General features: G+C 33.4%; 1 protein-coding gene across 1 annotated transcript in view; it reads left to right on the forward strand.

Moving 5' to 3' along the window:
* LOC128180707 (WD repeat-containing protein 11-like) overlaps positions 1–15,245 on the forward strand; it is a 29,404-nt gene extending 14,159 nt beyond the window's left edge. Inside the window, exons 13-27 of the mRNA XM_052848833.1 lie at positions 172–429; positions 1,199–1,325; positions 6,225–6,331; positions 6,491–6,611; positions 6,893–7,061; positions 7,387–7,555; positions 7,918–7,983; positions 8,280–8,364; positions 9,735–9,929; positions 10,626–10,792; positions 11,801–11,895; positions 12,209–12,306; positions 12,761–12,841; positions 14,370–14,514; positions 14,820–15,245. Of these exons, the coding sequence (XP_052704793.1) occupies positions 172–429; positions 1,199–1,325; positions 6,225–6,331; positions 6,491–6,611; positions 6,893–7,061; positions 7,387–7,555; positions 7,918–7,983; positions 8,280–8,364; positions 9,735–9,929; positions 10,626–10,792; positions 11,801–11,895; positions 12,209–12,306; positions 12,761–12,841; positions 14,370–14,514; positions 14,820–14,962 (2,026 nt within the window). The 3' untranslated portion in view covers positions 14,963–15,245. The remainder of the gene's footprint in view (positions 1–171; positions 430–1,198; positions 1,326–6,224; positions 6,332–6,490; positions 6,612–6,892; positions 7,062–7,386; positions 7,556–7,917; positions 7,984–8,279; positions 8,365–9,734; positions 9,930–10,625; positions 10,793–11,800; positions 11,896–12,208; positions 12,307–12,760; positions 12,842–14,369; positions 14,515–14,819) is intronic.
* Positions 15,246–15,649: the final 404 nt, after the last annotated feature.

Here is a 15,649-nt window from a genome sequence, read left to right on the forward strand (position 1 = left end):
TAATTTTTTGATAAGTCATTTTTTTAACATAAAAACGTTATATGATAACCTGTATATTTGAACATTTTACTTTACATTTGCGTTTTACAACAGTAATGCGCAATACCCTGCGCAGAAGGCGCAAAATTTTAAACCCGCTACTGACCTTAAATAGCTGCTATTGTTTTACAGACAGTACTTTATAGTGGGCTTCAAGGACAAGCCCTTGGAACTGTGGGACCTCCAGACACTGACCATGCTGAGGGAGACAGGGAAGTCCCTGCCCCACCCCACAGCTCTGGAGTGGTCCCCCTCACACAGCCTGAAGTCCCTGAAGAAAAAGATGATGAGCCACGGGAGTGAGAAAGAAGGAGGTCAGCAGGCGTCGACAGGGGTGGGCGGAGACTCGATGGGCGTGTCCACTACGTCACTCACAGAGCCCAGTGAGAGGTGAGGGGTCACACTGGAAGAGATTCCGCAAATCTTTGAATTAATCCTGACACAATTTTATCTATTTTTACAAAAATTTCCTTGCATTCTGCTGTAAATAATATTTCAAAAATAAATGATATAAAAAGAAATAATTTTGAAAGTATACATGCAGTTGACAATTTAACCCTCTAAGTAGAATTGTTGTTTATTAATACTTTTGACCTTATTAAACATAAGGAATGAATATCCTTGTAAACTCACAACAAGCAACCCTTGCAGATTTTAAAATCTCACTTGTATTTTTAGACAGTCTGAACTATATAAAATAATTAAAAAATAGATAGGAGCTTACAATTTATATTCTAGCGATTTTATACAAAACAGGAAAGTTGCGGAATTAAGTACTAACATAAAATAAGAAATTTCCAGTAATGAATTTTCAGTAATGGAAAACTGCATTGTGATAAATTTTATTTTACCTCTCTTTCATATGATTTACTTTCTTCCCCTGCTTTCTCTTTTGGCAGAATGCTAAAGTATTTAATATACTACCTTCAGTGAGATTAACTTTTTTCTCTCTCTCTTTCTCCCTGCAATGTGGTCAAATTCTTTTCTCTTTCTCTCTGTAGTGTAATAATTTTTTTCAATTCTCTTTCTTCAGTGTGATTAACTGTTCTCTCTGTCTTTGTCTGCAGTTTGATTACCGGTAACTGTTTTGTCTGTCTGTCTGTCTGTCTGTCTCTCTCTCTCTTGCGTGATTAATTGTTCCCTTTCTCTCTGTCTGCAGTGAGTCCAAAGTGAACCAGAAGATGATGGTCAAGGAACACTTTGTGTACACTGACCCCGAGGGCACACTCTATCACTTCGTGGTGGAGGGTTCAGGATTCTCTGACGCCAGTCGCGTTCCTCCTGAGGTAAGCATTGACCCACATCAAGTCTAAAAACTCATTTTGATTGTGCTCTACATGTATTGCTAACATGGATTTCACTGTGTGTTGATAGTTGCTTATCATTATATAACTTAGCACAGCGTCAAAAGTTAATTATTGATAATAAGTATTTTTATCGTAACACCCCCACCCCCCAAACCATTTTGTTTTGTCTGATTATTAAGAAGTTTAATTTTGCAGAAAAGCAGCATTAATACTGATTTTTCAAAAATGGGAAATTCAGAGTTAATAATTATTTGTCCATTGAAAAATTCCTCTCTTTATGCTATATTTATGATGCATCTTGATAAATGTCCACCTAAGGAAAAAGGGGGTTATTGACATCTATTGATTTCATCTACATGCATTTATAATTTTTTGAATTCCATATCCCATTGTACTGTATTAAAATGTGATGACTTTTTTGTTAACATGTGCACCATTTTCAGGCTAATTCTCCATCCTTATCAACTTATGTGGTAGGACCCTATAATAAAAATATAAAATCCACAATATCACTATTTCATCTACATACAGTATGTACATGTATTGTACACCTTTAATTACATTTAATTCATGTACATTTATAAACTGTTTATATAGTTCTCAATGTCAGACTCAAATTTTAAGATAAATGACAATTTGTTTTCATGTATTAATTGTTAATCACTTTTTATATGCGTGAACTTTAATTGCATGATATTTCTTGAGAGTTTCTTCTCGCCAAAATAAAAGATTTGAATTTCACAGTTTTTTTACAGAGTTTATCTTAAAGTGGAATGTCCCTCTGATAAGAGAGATAACTTCTGTAGAAAATAATATCACTTTGTTTCTGTTAACTCACAATTATTAATGCATGTAACAACAAGGGAAGTGGTGCATGGTCCCAATTTATGTTCGAAGGCGATACACTTTTTTGAATTCAAGGATAGAAAAAGAAAATTAGAACTGAACCCCATGGCTCTTTTGAAGCAGGGGGGCAAAAAAGTAAAGAAAACTTTTACAAAATATTACAAGAAATGTATCATAATGATAAATTTTTTATGAGGCAATATCTACATGACTATTCCTCCCCCTCTCCACTTCCCCCTCCCGATGGATTTATTCTTTTTTTTAAATATACCGTAACTAAATTTTATGTACTTGTTCAGTACATGTACGGTACATGTTTGATGTTTTAGGCCAGAGAATATTTGGATTGAATATTTTTATTTTTCTATCTATAGAGCTGAAAGAACTAAATTGGGAAAATGTGACCAAGACAATTACAAATTCTAGACTTAGTTGAAATCGTTTAATTAAAACTTATAACATTTCAAATGTTTAAAATTGAATAAAGCTTTTCTATTCTGAGGGAGCAGATATGGGAAAACAAATTGAAAAAAAATCTAATATCTCAGCTCATTTGATTCAAGACAGTATATCCCTGTATTGATATCATACCAATTACTGGAAGATTATTCACTATCATTATTTTGATCCCCGTTTTGTGTTACATAACAAAATGCTCTGGTTTACATTTTTAGGATTTCTTAAATATATATATCCATTTACTATTATCTTATCCAAATTTAAAAAAGATAACCTTTTCTGAAATTTAAGAAACTGTGGCAATTTTACTTGCACTGTATGTAAAACATGTATGTAAAACCTTCAATAGTCTATGATAAAGAAAGATAACTCTTGCTGATTGAAGCAAGTTTTGTTGCAAACCTATACAACAAAGTGCTATTTGAACTAAAACGCAGCGCTTCATTATGTTTTCTAATATGAATTGAAAATGTAACTATACATTATTTTCATATACATTTTGGATTTTTAATTTTATGCTGCGATGGTAAAATTTTGTTTTTTCTAATCACTATGTCTAGTTTTCTTCATATCATGATTAGACATTTTATCAATTTTTGAAAAATATAGCAGCGCTTCATCACGTAAAATTTGTTTCATGTGAATCGATTGATATTGACTTTGATGAAAATCAATATGAAATATTTTTAAAAATTTATGGCAAAATTAATAGCAGAGGGATATTACACCTTAAGGTGGAATAACACATCATCGCAAAATGGCTGACTGCTGATCGAAACATTTCGTTTTATTGAAAGGATTTTATGGACGAAAAAAAGTAACTTACTCCATAGCCGAGTGGATAAAGTGTCGGACTTGTGATCCGTACATCCCAAGTTCGAATCCCGCAGGGGCTTTTGTTGTTACTTACTGGAATAACCCTTAGCCAAAAGAAATGGTCAATTTTCCATTTATTTACCATTTCTCATCCATTTTTCTCTGATTTTCCATTTATTAACCATTTATTTTCATTTTTTCTGGAGTCAACTTTCTCAAACCATTTATTGAAACCATTTATTAGCCATTTATACAGAAAAATGTTTTAAAATGGCCATTTCTTTCCATTGATTCATCATTTATTCAAAAAATGGCATTGAAACTGAATTGCCTTTGCCAAGTTCACCATTTTTCTTCCATTTTTTTTCTAGGCCATTTTTCCCGTTGAAATGGTTATTTGAAGAAGCTTAATTGATCTACTGTTTAGTATGTGTTGTATACGTACTGACAGCTATACATAGAATTGATACCCAAACCATCAATTCCTTGTAATTACACGTATTTCCTTGATCATGCAATGAAAGAAATTAAAGGAACATACAACAATAAAACAACTCATAAATTCAGAAGAAAAAAACCTTCAGCATGTTTATTGTGCATATATATATATATATTACATACATTTATATTAAATACAATTAACAATATTTATCAATTGCCAGTTGAGTATGCATTCAATTAATAACGTCCACATATTTTGTGTGGTGGAGTCATACATCATGATACTGGCAGTATGCTTCCAGAATCTGAATGCAAGATGTAAGCCATTCAAAGGTCATTATGACATAGTGTTGGTCATTTAAGTTTCCTCTCTGGTTCAGTCATCCCGGCAGGGGGTAGCGTTATCTCTGAAACTTTCCACTGAAGCCACGTATGTTACTTGCACGGCAGCACTTGTACAGTGACCAAGGAACAATAACGGCCGATTTATTTCAAAGAGGAGATCCTATTTTTCTGGTGTTTTTTTTGGTGCAGACAAAAACCATTCAGTTGCTACCAAGGCAGAGAATTGTGTTCTTAGTAGAGGATATAATGATTCTGTTTCTTTTCTGACATCCACTCTGATATGACGATGGCATGGTGGACATATAAGCCTACAGGATTATCTGGAGCAGGCCAAAGTGTTCTCATCTGGCAGTAAGTTTAAGATATTTATTGTTTCTTTAGAAATATTTCAGTATATAATTTAAAATGAAACCTTTTATTATTTTCAAGATGACCTCTTCCCCCCTAAATTTTTGAATTTTCTAACGCGCGCGCATCATATATCGTATTTCCTGTTTACCTTAGTTATCTAAAGTTTTTGTATTTAACATCGGAATGACAACATATTACCATTATAACGAGATCAATTATTAAAATCACACTTTGATTGATGTAGGATTTATTTATGTAGGTCTAATTTTATGAAAGTAAACAAGTCATAGCAGTGATCCATCCCAGCTCAGGTCGAAAAGTCCCGATATATAGATCAAATACCTGCGCGGATCAAGGGGGGGGGGGTGAACTTTGGCAAAACTGAAATTTATTAAATTCGTATAAAACATTATTATTTTTCTTTTTTTAATTTGCATTGGGACTACCCTGGCAACAGAATTATAATCAATCAATCCCCCTTCCTCCTTGAAAATTTTTCTTGATACATGGATATTAAAATGATATTTTTTCTATTTAACAAATTGTTATACAGACATCTGACATAGTTATAAGTTGATAAATATTTTTGAGGCACCAAATGAATTAACACCATCATTGAAAATTCATTCTATTAAGGAGCTAGAGTTAAATGCAAACATAAAATATACACTTAAAGAAAATTTGTATTACATCAATATTGTAACATTTTTCATTTCTTTCAGAGTACAAGCATGCAGGGACAACGAAAATGAATGTGGAGAACTTGAACTCAAAGTGCCAAACTAAACTCATTCAAAACAAACTGGAAATAAGTGTTTTCATAGGAGCAAGTTTTGGTGAGCAAGTGATTAAATGCACAGACGATTTAATGTATGTATTGAGCATGTTTCTGAACATTTCCTGGGAGGATCCAACTTTTTATAAAGAATCATTTCTATATTGTGTAATTTAATGTTTTAAAATGGATATTAAATGCATTTGTTAAAACACCATTTCTTTTCATTTTTTCTCTCATGTTTAAATGGCTAGGAAATGGTTAATTTGCATATTAACTGTCCCAGAAAAATGGTGTTTCAATGGGTTTTAAATGGTGTTTCAATGGTTTTAAATGAAAATGGTAAAATAAATGGTTAGAAATGCTATTGATTCTGTACAGCATTTCTGGTGTAAATTCAAGTAATGGAAAAAAATGGTCAGAAAAAAAATGGTAGAAAAATGGATTTTAAATGGATTTCATTTTGATAAGGGAATCGTTTTAGATAATTATTCATTTTTTATCCCCAAACTGCAAATGTTTTGCTTATTTGACATTTGTACAGTTTATTTATAAATATATCTTTCATTATCAAAAAATGTCCTGTTAATTTGAGGGACTTTTTCCAGGTGTGTTATTCCACCTTAAAGTTTGAGTTTGTTTGTGGGATATTATTTTTATATGTTTTACCTGCTTATTGTTTTCTTAACACAGTCGCTGCAATTGATGGATAATGAATACTAAAAAGAGATTGATATAATAGTGTAATTAACATTATGACCGTCACTGTAATTATGTGTTTTATTCAAACCTGTTATTATCTTTTAATACATGTACCTAATTTGGGGGTATTTTCCTGTTATTAGTCTGGAATGGGGACCATTACATGGATTGCCTGGAAAGGAGACTTCATTTTATTCGGCGATGGTGAGGGACAGTTATCTGTCTGGGATCTTAAAAACAAAACGCAGAGGTAAAAATCACCCTGTCAACAAATCCACTTTCTTTGTTCATCTTTTATTCTGTCATTTCACTCACTTTCAAACAGTAAGTTTTTTTCTCACAAGTTGTGTTGTCAATTGAATTCTAATATATATCATTATCCAATTCATTTTTGTGGTTGCTTTAACAGGACTATGGCCACAAGGCGTGGTTGGATCAAGAAGATCCGCTTCGCCCCGGGGCGAGGCAATATGAAGTTCTTTATCTTGTACATAGATGGATTTGATATCTGGGACTTAAAAGATGGAAAGGTGAAACTGAAAATAGTGCTTAATTTTGATAAAACAAATGTTGATGTTCTTAAGTATTAAATAGGTTTGGCAAAGTTTACTTGATTCAGAAATCTTTGGATATACCTGTACTTAAATGTACACATATATACTGGTACATGTACATGTAATGTATCTCATGAGGAACATTTGAATATATAAAATTAATATAGGCTAACAGAGTTTGGTCATACATGTACTAATTAAATGTATAATTTTTGTAAGGTAAAATAAATGTAAATCAGATTCTTGACAATAAATAGGCTGAGCTACTGAGTTCCATGAAGAGTCCACGTGACGTTGCCAAGGTGGTGGATGCAGATTGGACTGGATCTGACCGGCCGGTACTGGCCACCGCGGAGGGCTGTATACAGGTGTTTGACCTGATCCTTAAGTCGTGCTCCTGTACTATAGAGGACCGCGAGTTTCCAGGTAACAGCCACACCTGTTGGAGTAATCTTGAAAATAAGTACACTTTAGCATGTACTGTGGAACCATTTTAATCTTAACAATTTATCTGAACATTATCAACTCTAACTAAACTGTCAAAAATAAATGAAAGGACCAATTTATGAATGAAAATCTTCTAGAATGTATAATAAGCATCCACATAACTGGAGAACTTCTTATGACTATGTATCCTTTTGATTTTTTACCTATTAAACTTAATATAAATATTTAAGACATCAAACCTATCACTTTATATAATTCCTCTTAGCCTTTGTTGGAGTTAAGTTTTTGGTGTATGTCTTGGCAGATGAAGTAGCCAATCCCTACATTCTGTCCCCCAAGGGGTCACTGATGATGAAGTATCACCTCCAGAACCAGCCCTGGAATCAAGAGTACTCCCCCAAATTGGAGGGGCTGAGAGAGGAGGAACAGAATCTCCAGACAACACTCAACAGACAGATAGATCTCCTGGACAGGTAAAAGTCACACCTGTGTAAAGGTCCTTGACAGGTAAATGTCACACCTGTGTAAGGTCTACAACAAACAGATTGATGTCCCGCACAGGTAAATATCATACCTGTATGAGGTACACAACAGACAGATTTCCTGGACAGGTAAATGTCACACCTTTTTAAGGTACACAACAGATTATGTCCTGAACAGGTGAATGTCACACATATGTAGGTATACAACAGACAGATTTATCTCATTTTCAGTTAATCAGTGCCTGTAAATTTTATTTTTTACAAGGATAATTTGGTATTACATTATTTACAGTGATATTTTCAATTGGTATTTCATTATTTACAGTGATGATTTGGTATTTCATTATTTACAGTGATATTTTGGATTACCTTCCATGCTGCAGATTTGGAGTAGCAGAAAGATGTGTAATGCTTGCCAAGTAAGACATGATGAATTCAAAACAAGTATTATGATTACATGTAATAAAAAATTACATGTAAAAAAAATAGTCAATACTGTAAATTGGAGTCATTTCATCATGGAAACTATAGATGTAATAATTTCATTATAAATCTGATTGAATGGTTTTCAAATTGGGTTTTACGGCCAATTAGGGGTTACAGCTCAAAATTTTGCTCTTGAAGGCTTGTAAATGTACACAATTGTATTTTGATACGATTATTTAAAAAAGGGAATATTTGTTAATTTGTATGATCACCATCCTTTCACTGACAGGTTATTTGGGGATGAATCAGATTTCTTGTTTTGGACTGTGGCCTTGTATTATCTAAGAGCAGTCAAATGGAGTCCAAAATCTCAGGTAAGACTTGATTCTTCCTGGGTCCTTCCTAACAAATCGGCAAACAAACCACCTTCAAAAGGGTTGAATTCATTCTATTCAAGTGGTGGTTTTGTTTTAAATCTAAATTACAATAAAGCTCTTTAAGGTAGCCGCTCACTACACCATGAAATATTTTCTCAAATCAGCAGAAAATTGCTTGATTTTGATAGATATCATAATGGATAAGTAGTATTTAAGTACCGGTATAATAGGCAAAATAATGTGCAATTTTGGATGAAAAATTACATTTTTAAAAAATTTAATTCAGTTAACATGAACAAAAGCTCCTGGTGTATTCGATCTCATGATCTGCGGTTAATAAGCCCAATACTTTAACCACTGAGCTTGGACGATATACAACCCAAATGAACGATATACTGACAGTAAAACTCTTTTAGTACAAACACGGATATAGCGAATTTTCGGATGTAGCGAACTTTTTTGGAATCCCCGGTAAAAATCTTAACAACTATTTGCAAAATATTACGGTAACCGTTATAACGAAATCGGATATAACGAATTTACAGATGTAGCGAACTGATTTTGAGTCCCGTAGAGATGAAATATAACGATATTTAACACCTTTGTAACGAATTTCTTTATAGTTTAAAAAGTAAGCTCTACCAAATTAAAAAGAATTTGAAAGAATTTATTTTCATAGAATTTTTTTCAAGTCATAATTCGATTATTAAAGGTATCAGAGTAATGAATTTTTATTTTAAGCCTCATTTAGCGAATTTTATAGTCTGGTGAAAGAAAACATGTATATATAGTGAATTCGCTATAGATAATACATGTATTACGAATTCGCTATACGGATATAACGAATTACGGATATAACGACGTATTACTACTAATTTCATTGGACCCTAGGAATTCGCTATAACCGAGTTTTACTGTAAACAGTTTAACAAAACATTTAAATCTCCATCTTGTGACGTAGTGTCTTAAAAGTATAAATGTAGGTGTAGTGAGGTACCTTAATTAAGATGGATGAATGGTGGTGGCCACTTTTAGACCATATAAGTCTCCTTTAGCAGGAGAGCTTTTTTAATGAATAAGTTTGAGGTAAAGAAAAACCAGATGAATTGTGCTGAAAAACAATGAAAAAGTGTATAACATTTAAACCAAACAAATGCAGGTTGATAGAGTTTGGATGTAAGTTATTATACATGTAATAATGGCCAACATGTATGATTCAGAATTACCGTATCTCCTTAGACTAATCAAATTATGTGTTACTCTCTGAATTTGAATCTCAAAGCCAATCAAATTATGTATTACTCCCTGAGTTTAAAATGAAGCTAACTTTGATACAGTACTACTGAGTGGTTACTGATTTTGTTCAGGGAGACAAGGATTTACTGCTGGGACCAGAGAAGGACAAGTTTGTCCCTCCCACACCCTCCTACAAGGAGACCAATGACCTTGTGATGCTTGACAGTCCCGACGAGGGGGAGGGGTCAGAGCAGGGGGCGTGGTCCCTCCTAGACTTGCCATTGGAGAGATACTTTGACACAATTTGTGACAATGACAGCTTTAAGGTCTGTATTAAGATCAGATGTCAAAGTCAACTGAGTATCTATGTAACGTATTTCTGAAAATCTCTGCGACAATCTAATTTCTGCTTTTTTTCGCAATCTTTTTTTAAATAGTAAATTTATGAATAAGCAGAAATTATATCCTGTATTATTTTCTATCACAAAATTTTGAAATTGCAAAAAATGACTGACGCAAATTAAAAATGTTACATATTTCCCCTTTTGGCAAATTATGTGTCATGTAAAAAAACCCTGGATAAACGGTAACAACTACATGTCTGGGAAAGTGAAGTGACTGAGTGGTTGCAATTTAATTTGACTTGTGTTGATATTTTTGTATTAAGCACATCAGTAGTTGATCTTTTTTTAAAATTTCACAATTTTTAATCATGTTTACCAGTAAATTTCTTTTAAATGTATTTCTTACTTTAAGAGAAACTTTTCACATATTTTCAGCTTTATCAGTTCTTATAAATGAATGTCGAACTTTTAGAGAAACGTATTACCTATTTTCAGCTGTATCAGTTCTTTTAAATGTAATATGTTAAACTTTAAGAGAAACTTTTTACCTATTTTCAGCTGTATCGGTTCTTTTAAATGTACCGTATGTCAAACTTTATTTTAAGAGAAATTTTTCACCTATTTACAGCTGTATTGGTTCTTTTAAATGTATGACTTACTTTAAGTGAAATTTTTCAGCTGTATCAGTTGGACCGTGTAGCTCTTCACGACAGTAAAAGGGTAACATATGAACACACCAAGAAATGTGCTGAGAATTACATCATGTTACGCGAGACGGACCGAGCTGTACAGTTACTGCTGGAGACAGAGCCCGAGAATGATACCTACTACACCGACTGTCTCAGGTAAGAGACCGAGATATAATCCAACAAACTACACAAACTGTCTCAGGTAAATGACCGAGATATAATCCAATGATGATACTACACCTACTGTCTCAGGTAAATGACCGAGATATAATCCAACGATGATACTACACGTACTGTCTCAGGTAAATGACCGAGATATAATCCAACAATGATATTACACCAACTATCTCAGGTAAGTGACCGAGATATAATCCAACAGTGATATCGCACTGACTGTCTCAGATAAATGACCGAGATATAATCCAACAAACTACACAAACTGTCTCAAGTAAAAGACCGAGATGTAATCCAACAATAACAAAACCGACTGTCTCAGGTAAATGACCAAGTTATATAATTCAACAATGATAATTCACTGACTGTCTCATGTAAATGACCGTAATATAATCTAACAATGATTTTACACTGACTGTCTCAGGTAAATGACCGAGATATAATCCCACAATGATCTTACACCGACTGTCTCTGGTAAATGACCGTAATATAATCCAACAATGATCTTACAATGACTGTCTCAGATAAATGTCCAAAATACATGTATAACCAAATGATGATACAAGACAGTACATGGTCCTTGTCTCGAGTATATGACTGAGATATAACTTGATACATGTAATGATATTCCGGTACAAGGAATGTGTTCCAGGTAATTGACCAAGATATAATCCTTTCATGATACTTCATGGACTAGCTGTCACAGATAATTGACTAGCTGTCACAGATAATTGACTAGCTGTCACAGATAATTGACTAAGATATTTGAAACAACAGAGATAGAAAGTTGGATACGAATATCACAAACTTGAGACTGTTTTGGATAGATGACATGAAGATGCTTCAACTGTCTTGGGTAAATGATTGAGATATAAGTTAAATTTGAACTAATATATGTATGCAACACATATGTCATAAATAAATAAAGTATAATACATGTATTTGAATATGTCTGATGGTTTTGTACAAGAATATAAACATTTATTGTAGAGCTTGCCTGGTGGCCAGCATTAGATCTTCTGGTGTCTCACAAAGCACTATTAAACTGGTGGCCACCAACTTGATTGCTAACGGAAAAATCAAGGGTAGGTTTTTAAATACATGTACATTTATTGTTTATCATAAACAATTCAGATACATGTAATGCTTATTCAATGAAAGGCAACAATGTACATGTTGATAAGATCAAAGGCCTGTTCAGCAGAGCTGATGCTTAAATTGTGTGCACTTGCCTAAGTGTGTGTTGTAAAGATGTGGCATTGTGGCCAGCACTTAGTTGCAAGCACCTGCTTCAGATCTGTTTAACAGGCCTTTGATTTTGTGACAGTGCTGCTAGCCTCCAATCATGATTTTTATGAGATGGTGATACATAATGATTGCCTCTGTCTGTATCCACAGAGGGGGTACAGCTGCTTTGCCTGATTGACAAAGGAATGGACGCCTGTCGATATCTCCAGACCTATGGGGCATGGGACCAGGCCGTCTGGCTGGCTAAGGTATATAACCATACTACATGTTTATACCTATATCTGCCATGTGGAGGACATTATTCAGTGTACACTGTAATTCTAGATGGGACTTATGATGTTTTGTTGTTCTTGTTTGTAATGAGCACATTAATGCATGTAATTACAAAACAGTCATGAAATTTGCATTTTGTTAGAAGAAATTTTGAAAAAAATAATCTTAACATCTTCATTCTCAGACAAATTTAATAGATGGAACTGTATGTCATGTATTAAATTTTTATTTGAAATCAAGACAGAAGAATATATTTTTGAGGATAAAAAGTCTTTTGAAAATTGTAATAGAAGTAACCGGTATTTGCATGTGTCAATAGGATGCAATACATATGCATGCATTTTTCATGTAGATATAAATTTATGTACAATAATTGTTTTGAATAAAGTGTCTCCAAACGTGTCTAGCTTTGATAACTATAAATTGTAGGCTACTCTAACTGAAACTGACTGCTGTGAGGTGATGAAAAGATGGGTGGATCACTTATGTGGAACACAGGTCAACCAAAAAGTAAGTCAGGCTCAAGTGTCCTCAAGTGTCAGCTAGAAATATGTTCAAGATTCATTTGACCAAAAAATAAGTCTGACTCAAGTGTCAACGAGAAAGCAGGTAAATAAAAAAGAGCCCATTCAAACAAAAGACCAAATTAGACTCGATCCTAAACTAGAAAGCAAGGAATTGAGCATTAGAAAACTAATTCAACCTGAAATTAAGTGATGCTCAAGTGTCAACTAGAAAGCAGGTGCCATGGTCTTAGAATAAGTGATTTAACCAAAATGTAGGTAATACTATAAAAGTGTCCACTATAATAAAAGGACTTTACTAGAACCTTAAGAATTTTTTAAAGCAGTCTGTGATGCTTCAGTGACATTAGAAAACAAGTACCGGTACATATGCTAAAGATTTGAAATACCGGTAATATTATTTCAAACTAGTGAAGTTAGATATTAAAGACATTAGTTTTCATGTTCAAGATTCAGAGATGTGCATGATTGCATACATAACCATGTAATATTCATTTAAACAATAAAATGCTTTCTTTGGTAATTTTTTTCTGCAATGATCGCTACCTTCATTACCCGAATGAATCATCAAAGAAAGCATTTTATTGTTTATATTAACATCTTTCTTTTAGCCAATTAATAAATTAATTATGAAAAGTAAGTAAAATTCACTAATTACTGTTAAATGTACGTAAGTACGTTAACTAAAAGAAACAGCCAAATCGTCTCCTGTGAGACCTTGGGTCTGACGTCGTCATGATTATTTCGTGCAGTTCGTGATTTTTCCTAGGTAGTTTGTAGGTCTCGACCAATCGATAAACTGGGCGTGTCAAGTTTGGTCCTGTCACTTTCTTGTCAGCTTCAGCCGCTGTAGATTTCCACCAATCAATAAACAGGGCGTGTAGATTTCAATCTGGCTGTTTCTATAGTGCTATGAATTAACTATATGTTTCCGTAAGAAATAGAGGGTATGATACTTGGTAGATGTAAATATATATCTGTGAATTTCAAGAAGCACATGCAGTTCATTTATTTTACTAAAGTTTTATCTATTTTTGTAAATTTTTATTGACAAATTTTAAGTCAATCCATCAATTGCAATATCACTAATTTTATGTGCATTTGTGATCAAAATAAAAGCTGATCACAGAGAATAAAAAAATTAAAATTTAACTGATATTTCATCTTTCATCAATGTTTTAATAGAAATGTTAGTTTAGAGATTTTGTGAAAATGTAATTAATAGATTGTAATGTGTGTCTATTAGGCTAGACTTGTAATTTGAATCAAGTTTCATTCTAAATCAATGAAATTACACTCACTTTGATAATAAAAGCCAATTTATCTTTTATTTAACTCAAAAAATTTTAAATATATTTTCAAAAAATAGTTTGGACAACAAAAAGAAGAGAAAGAAATAGTGTAGACTCAATTACCATATATTTAACACTGAAATACCCCGGTATTCTTGAGGTTACGTAGTATTAACATGATTAATCACTCACTGACAGTGATTCCTTGTTTATGATTTTCAGAGCAAGGCCCTGCTAGTGATGCTGTCTCTGGGCCAGTTTTCTAAGGTTCTGGAGATGTTGTACGGAATGCGTCAGTTTAACAGGGCAGCCTGCTTCACTGCAGCACTGGGGGAATTTGGACTCTTGGACCAAAGCCCAGATAATGGTAGGTATCAAAGCCAGAAAATGGCCTGACGTATCAAAGTCCGGATAATATTATGTATTTGAAAGCCCTGATGATATTTTGTATCATAGCCCTGATGATATTGTATATGTATCAAATCACTGATAATTAATGGCTTGTGTGTTTTATGTATGATGGACTGTTCTGCATTCATTAAAAAGTGAGACAACTAAGAGGAAAGGGTGGGGGGCTTAATTATCAAATTGAATCAAATTTAAGTTCTATTCAATGTAGTTTTATATTGAGCATGCATACAGTTATCTATTTCTATCTGTGTGTGTTTACAGTGTCACTGGTGGAGGCCGTTTACCTGGAATACGCCCGTCTACTGGCCAACCTAGGACTGAGGGCACCTGCCGAGTTCTACTGCCAGAAAGCGGGCGATAAGGGGAGGCAATTCAAAGAGGAAGTCCGCATTCTCTTTACCTGAATAATTATCATATCTGTGAATGAATGGAAAGACATGATTTGTATGAGTTTTCACAGAAGGAGAGTGAATGAAATGAGTGTACATGTGTTGACTGACAGAGATGGAGAGAATACTCTGTAAAGTGCAATCTGTAAGTGATGAAGAAATGAAATGATGGGATTTTATTTATGGTACATGTAAATGACTTTCTTGCTATGAACTTTAATTGCAGATAACACATTGTCATGGTATATTTGATTTACTTGTATTTTAAATTTATGAATTTATAGTTATAAGTTTATTTACTTGATCATTTACGTAATGTTATTTATTCATTAAGGTCTTCCGTTTTCAACGGAAGACCTTGTACTGATTCTGTTGGTAATTAAGGTCTTCCGTCTTCAGCGGAAGACCTTACTGTTTTTCTACGCGTTCTCATTCTTCTATATTATTATTTTTCTTCTTGGTAGTCACCCTAAATTTCTCAGCCATTTCTCAATCGATTTTAATGATTTTTACAGGGATGATGTCTTAGGTGAATATCTCTTTGCATCTTACTTCCTGTCTGAAAATTCACTTCCGCTTCTGAATTATCTCCCTTTTTCATGTATTTTGGAACATGATATTGTTCACGCATCTCCTCAAAAACTGTTATAGTTAGGGACTTGAAATTTATATGCAAGATAGAGTGGTTATGGTAGATTTGCT

Source organism: Crassostrea angulata, chromosome 4 (assembly GCF_025612915.1).
Source record: "Crassostrea angulata isolate pt1a10 chromosome 4, ASM2561291v2, whole genome shotgun sequence".
Taxonomy (NCBI): domain Eukaryota; kingdom Metazoa; phylum Mollusca; class Bivalvia; order Ostreida; family Ostreidae; genus Magallana; species Magallana angulata.